At 37.5% G+C, this 9646-nt stretch overlaps 1 protein-coding gene across 1 annotated transcript; it reads left to right on the forward strand.

Moving 5' to 3' along the window:
• The first annotated feature begins 329 nt into the window (after positions 1–329).
• LOC117544975 (5-hydroxytryptamine receptor 3A-like) lies at positions 330–8979 on the forward strand. The gene is made up of 9 exons (XM_034214559.1): positions 330–391; positions 1339–1490; positions 6327–6371; positions 6490–6599; positions 6837–7006; positions 7145–7305; positions 7787–7997; positions 8082–8246; positions 8343–8979. The coding sequence occupies exons 1-9, from the start codon at positions 352–354 to the stop codon at positions 8465–8467; spliced, it is 1179 nt and encodes a 392-aa protein (XP_034070450.1). The 5' UTR covers positions 330–351; the 3' UTR covers positions 8468–8979.
• The last annotated feature ends 667 nt before the right edge of the window (positions 8980–9646 follow it).

The following is a 9646-nucleotide window of genomic DNA, read 5'->3' on the forward strand; positions in this document are numbered from 1 at the left end:
CCGACTCTTTAATTACTATTTGTAATCATGCTAATTAACAGCTAACCTAAGGCAATCAAAATACCTTTCCTCATTTTCTATATATTTTTCCCTTGGAAAAATGCACATGGGTATTCACATGACATTGAAGTATTAGATTGAAAACATTTCATTAGCACACTTCAAGTATTTGAACTAGTGTTCTTGTATCCTGCCCCTCTTTTTGTGAATCTCTGTTTTAACAGACACAGATGCAAAGGATCATATGGTTGGTCATTCAGTTTGTCCAGCCCCCTTCCAGTATGCAGATAAATGCTGGCTACTTTCTTGAACAGCACATTTCCTGTCCACACCTCTCAGAGACCGGTACTCATGATGCTTTCTGGCTTCCTCTTTCTGCTCCTCCTCAAAGGTAAGTTTTTTTTTAGTCCTTACAATCTGTAAACAATTGTAATTGTATGTTATATTGTGATCATTATGGAAGACACATTTTGTGCCACTGCTGAAAAGATCTTGGCTAAAATGGGAGATGATTATAATGTTGTCTTAACATCGCTGTTATAAAAATGGTGGATTCGTAATATAAAATGCAAAAACATACTCAGTATAATGCAATACTTAATGGAACCACACATTTGTAAGACTCAGCTTTTAATGCTGTAAGTTGTTAGTGTATCAACAAGCTTTGGTGATAGCAGATGGATCTCATATGGAGCGTCTATTAACACTCAGCGTAATGGCTTTAGTGTAACCAACTGTTAAACAACTGAACTGCTGAAACAATATCATAACATTCATCTGCTACTTAGTAATTATTTATCTATTATCTAATATCATTCCAATAACTTGTATATAGACTCATATTGCACTTTTTTTTCTCACTTTAAAAAAAAAAAACTATTGTTCTTTTTGTATTACTTTTAATATAGTATATTTTAATATTGTTTTAATATTGTCTGCTTATCTGTATTATTGCGACATAATTACTCTGTAGCTATGTTAGTTTGACAATAAAGAACCTTGAACCACAATCATTTCAAATTACTGCAGATAATTGTGAACTGTATTGACAATTATGATGGGGCAAATGTTAAAGCGTCTGTGTAGCTGCACTTGTGCCCAGCTAGCTTTGAGCTATAGGCTAACATTCTCCAAAACACAATGCTAAGAAACTGATGCTGAGCAGGTAAGGGCGCCAATACGCTCTAAACATACAAAGTACATCTGATGCTAATGGAAATGTCATTAGTTAAATTCGAACATAGTTACTCTGAAGTTTAAGGAAAAACTAAGAGCATCATGTTTCTTGACTCATTCAATAGTGAATAGTGAACTCTGAAATGTGTCTTGATGTTTTAGCTTTAGATGGGAAGTCCAATGAAAGCTGCAGGCATCGGGATGTTTTACGTCACCTGAACATAACTGATAATGAAGATGCCATGACCCGGCCTGGTCCTAATTCACCCTTAAAGATAGAGCTGGATGTACTACTCTATGCTATTCTAGATGTGGTAAGTGATTGCTTGGAAATGATAAAATTACAATGATCATTTTCAGATTTGTTCTTGATGTATCAGGATATCACAAAAAATGGGACTGGCCTTTAGCAAATCATCCACGCCGTCTGTGTCTTATACATTTTTTTATGTTTTTTATATTAACAAAGAATAAGTATTCAGCTGACGTTTCTAAGTATTGTGATTCTCAGGGCTTTGCTCGATACTAACTGTGGTCTACTCCTGCAAACGGGGTCATCCCTATATATCTATACATATCTATATATATATATACCCTACTTTTATAATATTAAATATTTTATAATATTAAATATTTACATATTTATGTTGGCTTTTTGCTTCTGGCGATTTATGATTCGAAAATTATAAAAGTAGGGTAGACGTGGAGATTATCCGGCTGAACAAAACGGGTTAGGATTAGGGTTAGGGTTAGCCCCCCTCCCTGGGAATAGGGTTAGGATTAGGGTTAGGCCCCCTCCCTGGGAATAGGGCCTAATCTTGAAGAACATTTTGAAATGTGGGACCATTGGGCTGTGGGAACATAGACACGCTCCTCTGCAAACAAGTAAGCTCGTTCCCAAAGGCCTATCTTTTCACACCAGTAAATTGGGGTGGAGAATGGCTAGGAAACCCTCATCAGCAGCATTGTGCTGCTGTATTGAACTATGCATGCAAGAAGAATAAAAACATACCATGTGGTCCAGCTGGAGTCTCATCTGCCTCATGATCACTGCCTCTGTCCTTCTTTCTGACACTTCATCTTTATTCCTCACATACATTTCTTCTTCTTCACTAATGTCTTCATCTCCCCCTGGCTTCCTCCTGCTCTGACCCTCCTGGTCTCTTCAGTGTACTCTTTTTTTATTTTCCTCTTTCTGTTCGTCCTGATCACTTCTCAGATATGTATTTTTTGTTTGTTGAGTCACTCCAGCTACTTTGGCCTGCAAGAGTCTACTTGTGAAAAGCACTGGTACAAATGCTTGTATAACTTTACACATTAGGGCCATGTAGCTAATAAGTAACATATAATAAATATAACATTTGAAAGTATTTATCAAACGCACACAGGCAGCTGTGTTCAGACCCAGTTTGACGGTAAAAGATGTATCGTTTACGTGGATCTTATAGATTTAATAATATCAATAGTTTAGCAAATAAAAGTGATCAATCTCCCAGCTAGCGCTGTCTGCGTAGTATTTCAACATGTTCTCACTCCCAACCCGTCACATATTGACGGACGGTCAGGGCCCCTCCCCGTCACTCTATTACGTACAGGGTACCCCTTGGAAGTCAGTTTTCAACGGGCAGGGCGTCCCATAGACCTTCATAGACCTCCCATAGCGTTGATAATAGACGCCATGAGAACGCTCCCTGGAAAATGCTACCTCGACAGTCGGTTGTTATTGTCAATATTAATATAATAATTATTTATTTTGTAATAGTCACACTCGATTTCGCCGATGTTCTTGTTGCCCCAGCTGGTCGACACCTCTTTTAGCAGAAACAAAGGCTACATTAATGTATTAAATCGATGTTAATACATGTGTGTGGTTGTGGAATTAATGGACGTGCCGTTGTGCGATTGCGCAATGCAATAATTTAAAACTCTTCAACTACAACCCTAATTATATTTAAAAACATTTTAGAAGGCCTCACGAAATACTTTAATGTATATTTTAATTTAAATGTGAAGGGATGTGTGTAATGTGGTGAATATTATTCACCCGCGGATATATGAATTTATGATGAATTGGAAATGGGGGACCCTGATGTAAACAAGACGAAAGTCTTTCTCTGGTCTGCATCCCCTTAACAATTGTATGTTTTGAGCTGTACTGTACTGTACCCAATATACAAGGTGTTAATAAACTTTTCAATCAATCAATCAATCAATGGGTCGGGGTATTGTTGCGCACGGACATTATAGTTAACCGGACTTCCTGTTGATGTGAATTCCGAAAACATTTTTTTTAAATAAAATAATACTTTATTCCGAGTGTGCTTGCTTTTGTCTTTGAAGGTCATCACATAACGGCATTGTAATACATGGTTCGGCTGCATTAAAGATTACATATCTGCCGTAGTTCGCTATTTATAGAGCCCTGATGAGAAGACTTCTAGACAAACAGGAATAACTGCCGCCGAAACTGAATATGTGACGTGGATCATAAATATATCAGCAATCAAACAAAATCTTTAATTTCTCTTCACACAATACGTCTCCTTGCAGTATCAACATTAATTCGGCTGACTTTTATATTTGATCCAATCGGTATATTGGTATATGTACAGACAGTACACCATAACGGTGCACAGCTGATAGAAAGGGACACCTGGTAGTTAAAGCACGTTATTGAAATGTATTATTTGTATTATTAGATATTAATAGGAGACACAGACAGACAAACTAATAAGGCTTTATTTAAACATTAAAGAATACTTTAGGTTAAGGTCTTATTTTGAATAAGAAAAAAGCTTTGGGGGTATACTGTACATATTAAGCCTGACAAAGTAGCCTACTAATATATTGCTTTCCTGCTAGGCCTACTGTATGTTTAAGCACTTATTTTAACTGATATTATACATATGTATTATACTCTTATAAGATGTATGTAGATAGTATAAGAAATGTGCAGAATATGACAGTTTAATGGTGGAGGTATACACACATATTGATAGATGTCTTGAAATGCACTGTTGAGGAACCTGCGACCCATGTTTTTCATCTCCGACCTTGTCAGGTATTGAACAATCAATAAATAAAGAACACAGAATTATTCAATATAAAACACAGAATTTGTGTGATTATACTAAATGATTTACAAATAAACACCACTGCATATTTATAACTGTTACACATGCTGATGTAACGCAAATGTTTCCAATTTAGGATCAAGTATATCTTATCTCTTTCGACTCCACTTCGAGCGATATAATTACTAACAAAGCACTTATATACTAATAAAGGACTGGCTTATCTAAAGCCAGTTGAGTAGCACTTGAAATGTTTTAGCTCTATGAAACCTGATGCACTTATATGATTCTGTTTTATTCAAGTTTGTATCTTGTTGGTCGAACGCGCTTATTGTAAGTCGCTTTGGATAAAAGCGTCAGCTAAATGCAATGTAATGTAATGTAAGATGATCGATGGTTATGCCATATTTGACTCTGAACCTTGACAAGTGCATGTTTCAGGCTTATCAATTAACAACAGGAGGGGTCACAGACATAAGACCAGCTGTTAAATAAAGCTCTTCTGACCTTAGCTGTCATGTGGGTATATATTAATGCTGCCCATTATGGGCACAAGCCATTTTCACCCATTTATTAATTATATGTTTTAAATTTGAGTGTTTCCTATCCCCTAAACCTCCAGGGATGTACACAGTTTAATACTGGCAACTTCTTATTATGGGAAATACGAAAACGTCTTTTAAAATTACAATTCCCAGTAGAGACGTGCCATAGAGCATGTTGCAAAACACATAATAGCCAGCATGTGTAGTTCTGGGGACGGGGTGGGGGAGGGGGGGACGGGGTGGACCCGTTCAAATCCAGTTTTGGACAGTCTGCCGTGGTTCCATCCCATTTCAAGTGCTGTTCGACGCTCGGCGTAACCCTCGGCGCACACTCAAACATCCAATCACAGAGCTTGAGGACTATCACAGGGTTTGTCAAGCGAAGCGGAGAGAATACTTACTTCCGGGTGTAAAATTCTCTAAAGCAAATTAGCTGCTCCGACCCTCGGTCCTGACGGACTCCAACTTGTGTTTATTAATCAAACAAATAAATAAACACAAGGATAATTATGTGTTATTGTTGAGTAAATAACAGTGTGTGGTTTAGAAAAGAATACAAAATTAGAAGGAAAAAACGATGAAACAATACAGATTTCAGTATTCTGAGCCCCTCCTCTCCCCATAACTGACGGCAAGAAAAGTCCTACATTATTCAATTAAAATAAAGAAGTAAAAACAATAAGTGTGGCTTGATATTGAGTAAGAAAAAGGTTGATAAACGCTGTGAGAATGGATCTGCGGAGAGCATTTTGCCGCGATCCCAACTCCTCTATTACCAACGTTCAGGGAGCTCTATGCAAGTCAATGGGACGCCCTGCCCGTTGAAAACTGACTTCCAAGGGGTACCCTGTACGTAATAGAGTGACGGGGAGGGGCCCTGACCGTCCGTCAACATGTGACGGGTTGGGAGTGAGAACGTGTTGAGTATTTTGTAACGTAACGCCCCAAACAGCGACCGTCTGTTAAACGCTATCGATTCAAACAGGAGCGTTTTATTAATATTTTGTTTCAAGCTCTCGTCTTTAGCAAAAACAAAACTAGTCGAAGGGGAAATGCTCCCAGGGGAAGCTGATCCACCTTCAGGTGCGGGGACAGCTCGGTCTCTCTGCAGCTGTGTGAGGTGTGGTCTGTGTGAACGCCGCTCTGCAGTTTAATGCAGGGCAGTAGCTGCGTTTTTATCGGGTTTAAGAGATTATATTTTAATTGATTCACTTTTAATGAATGTACTGCTTGTTTTGTTGCTTGAGAAGCTTGTGGATAGTGTAGGTTTGTTTCTAAAAGTACGGTTTTAGGAACACAAAAGTTTTGCACAATTCTAACGGGATCGAAAGATAATTTATTTCTCGCCATTGACTACAATACATATTTTTTCCGAAATAAGGTCCCATGGAGGTCTACCGGAAAGGGAGGGGCTTCGGCTCTCTATAATCAATCAAGGGGGCGAAGCTATTTGCACACAGGCCCTAACACTGAGTTTGTGCGAGGTTTGTCTGGCTGGAAAGATTTTAATGCATTTATATTTTTCTCATAGGACGAAAAGAGACAGCAGTTTGTTTCTTACCTTTGGGTTGATATGGTGAGTTCTCTCTGATGAAGAAGATCTTTAAAAATTGAATTGCTTCACACCTGTCACTGTTAAAAAACCCAAATAAATTTTGTTTGAAATGCAATTCCTCCCTTGTTCTCCTCTTTAGTCCTGGGAAAATGATGACCTTAATTGGAACCCTGATGAATTCTGTGGTATTAAGAGGATTTATCTTCCTACTAAATTATTATGGCAGCCAGATCTAACAATTGAAGAGATGTAAGTTGCAATGTGTGGATGCTCTCACCCTCCCAAAGCCACATACACTGACAACAATAACAGTGATAGAACATATTGTTTGTTAAATACCCTTTGATTTTTATATTTCCCAGATTGTTATATTTTGTATTTTAATCTGTAGCTTCCGAGTAGTGTTCCTTAAATATACATATCACATTTGTACATTTTTGATGCTATTTTCCTGGGCTTCTAAAAAGCGACTTTGTTCTCATACAGGACAGAGAAGGATAAAACCCTCCCAAGCTTTCAACTCATAGTTGACCATAATGGTACGGTCATGCTTAGGAATGATATGGTGCTGGTCAGTACCTGTAGGATGCGTATTTACCAATTTCCCTTCGACGTTCAGAGCTGCACCCTGTCATTCAAGTCTATCACACACTTGGGTGAGCCTGTAACCTCTTCATTTGTTTTCATTTAGTTTGAATCCAACAGTTTAATTTCACCTGAAAACAAATACTCTACATTCCCTTGATGTTAATGTGCAAAGAAACCTCACATTTTATATTTTTCTCCCACCTCAGATGAAGATTTGCAGTTTTTTCCGCAGGCAGATCCCATTTGGAACAATGACTGGTCTCGCAGGATGATGCAGGCCCAGAACGAGTGGCTGTTTATCGACATGACAGTCAACAACAAAACTGTTAACAATTTTGGTTTCAACCAAAGCATGTTGGTTTACACTGTAAGTATTTCTGGAGAATGAAACACAGAGCTGTTCAATGCTCTGTTTATCAAGTAAGTAAAAGTACGTTAGTACTGTAGTTTTTCCAATTACTGAGTCTCGACATACTATAAAATGTCGTTCTTTTTTTTTTTTAAACACACTACTATGTCAGTTTTGTCTTATACTTTGGACATATTCTACTATATGGTTTTTTTTCATACGTGCAACCGACTATAACATGTTGTTTTTATTTACTGTATTTTCGACATACTAAACAATGTTTTCTTTCCCATAACTTTCAACATACTATACTACGTTGTTTTTTTCATATATTTTCTACATACTATACTAAAAACACCTTTTTTACATTCATACAGCTAAATGCATAATCTATCTTCTGTCACTCAAAACAGAGTTTAGGAGCACTGCTGGGTTTTATTTAGCAAAGTCTAAGGTTGGGTTAGTTTTTAACACCTAACCCTTGAATGTCTTTTCACAGATCAATATGAAGAGGCGTTCTGCCCTCTACATTGCAAACCTCTTAGTGCCCATCCTGTTCTTCTTCTGTCTGGACTTGGCCTCCTTCCTGATCTCACACAAAGGGGGCGAGAAGCTCAGCTTCAAGGTCACTGTGCTGCTCGCTGTCACTGTGATGCAGCTTATTCTCAACGACATTCTACCTGCCTCTGCAAACAGGATCCCACTTATAGGTAAAGCAGCACAGGGTTTGTTTCTGTGCTGGTGTACTGGGTGGTTATTGGTCAATAATAAAGATGTTGCCATTCCTTCTTCAGTGGTCTACTGCATTGGAATCTTTGGTTTAATGATGCTCAGCCTCATGGAGACCATTTTGATCATGCACCTGGTCGAAAAAGACAATGAGGCAGATAAAGACCAAATCCTGAGTAACGACTTTGGGGACAAACTGGAAAAAGACAGCTTCCAAAACAGTTCTAGAGGTGAGATTCCCCTCAACAAGTTTAGACGTTAATCTATATTTAAATAATCTCAATACATACTTTTCACTAACCATGTTTTCTTCAAACTCTTTTCAGTCGCTGGCTACTGGACCAGAGTGTCAAAAACCATCAACAAAGTTTTCTTTATTTTCTATTTAATAGCTGCCACTGTGTTTTTCCTATGTCTGTATTTTCTTTGGAGAAGAGTAGAAAAATGGTGAAAAATATTCTAAATAACTCCTAATACTGACAGCAAGTAGTGCTGCAGGTCAATTTGTGCAGAGGCAAAAATGAGATTACAAAGTGTTTGCCCTCACAATGTTGGTGCCAGTAAGTTGTGTCCTACCCTCTCCAAACTTGACTATAATCACCTAAACAATAGTTTTCCTGATTAAGGTATATGTGGCCGTTCAGGTAGTAATCCTTCAGTGGTTTTACAACTACACACAAATTACATTTGCATGTTTTAATTCAAACAATGGTTCGCATCAAACACACATTGTATAATAATAGTCAAGTACAAGAAAATGTCACTAAGTAGTACATGCATGCCTTTGCTACAAACAAAGTCCACAAATACAACTATTTTTAAATATTAAGCTTGCAGGTTGACATTGACAGTTGTCCAACAGAAATATATCTTTACCGTGTACTTTAATATATTGGGTAAAATCCATTCAACATTTTTAAATATGTAATAATGACAGATTTCAAATATTTAAAGGGATAGTGGAAATCCGCGAATTTTGGGTTTAACTTATGTATTTGTATTAAAAATAAGCATAATAAACAATTTTTTTTAATTTCATGCGCCTAGTTTCATTTTATTTTCAATTTTACAGGATGTTCAGGACATTGTGAATACAGCGAAAATCAAAGCTGACGATCTCTTGGTTTTATATGTTTTCTCCCCCAGACAACATGGACATAAGAACATTTCAAAGAAGAGGAAAGTAAGTCATCAGCTGGTAGCAGTTAATCAGTTAACAGTGATGGTGGCGGCGGCGTCTCACTTCTGGAGAGGAGTTTCGTCTTTATGTCATGATAGAGAGATACAAATACTGAATAGTTTAGATGAGAAAAGGCATCGAAATGCCAGGTTACTATTTATCATGTAAACAGGGAACATGAATAACCCGATCTCTCTGTGCTCATGTAAACACCATGATGTCCATAGAGACGTAGTCAGTGTGTTTTACTGGAGCCTCAGTTCGATAAGAGATTATTTTCTGAGTTCTTTAACTTCGGTACTCTCTCTCAAAATGATAATGTGCATTATGTTTTAATTATACTTCTTATCATTCAGAAGCTTTTTGTGTGTGTTTATGTTTTACTGAGTGCTTATAGGCCATTTCCATCCGAGTATTCAGTTAACTATTTATTTTCTGTGCACATTACAT

Source organism: Gymnodraco acuticeps, unplaced genomic scaffold (assembly GCF_902827175.1).
Source record: "Gymnodraco acuticeps unplaced genomic scaffold, fGymAcu1.1, whole genome shotgun sequence".
In the NCBI taxonomy this organism is placed as follows: domain Eukaryota; kingdom Metazoa; phylum Chordata; class Actinopteri; order Perciformes; family Bathydraconidae; genus Gymnodraco; species Gymnodraco acuticeps.

Excerpts from the sequence above, each read along its gene's own strand:
- LOC117544975 (XM_034214559.1), top strand. The coding sequence starts at position 352 with ATGATGCTTTCTGGCTTCCTCTTTCTGCTCCTCCTCAAAG. Across the intron at positions 392-1,338 it reads CTTTCTGCTCCTCCTCAAAG|CTTTAGATGGGAAGTCCAAT; the intron begins GTAAGTTTTTTT and ends TTGATGTTTTAG. Across the intron at positions 6,372-6,489 it reads CTTACCTTTGGGTTGATATG|TCCTGGGAAAATGATGACCT; the intron begins GTGAGTTCTCTC and ends TCTCCTCTTTAG.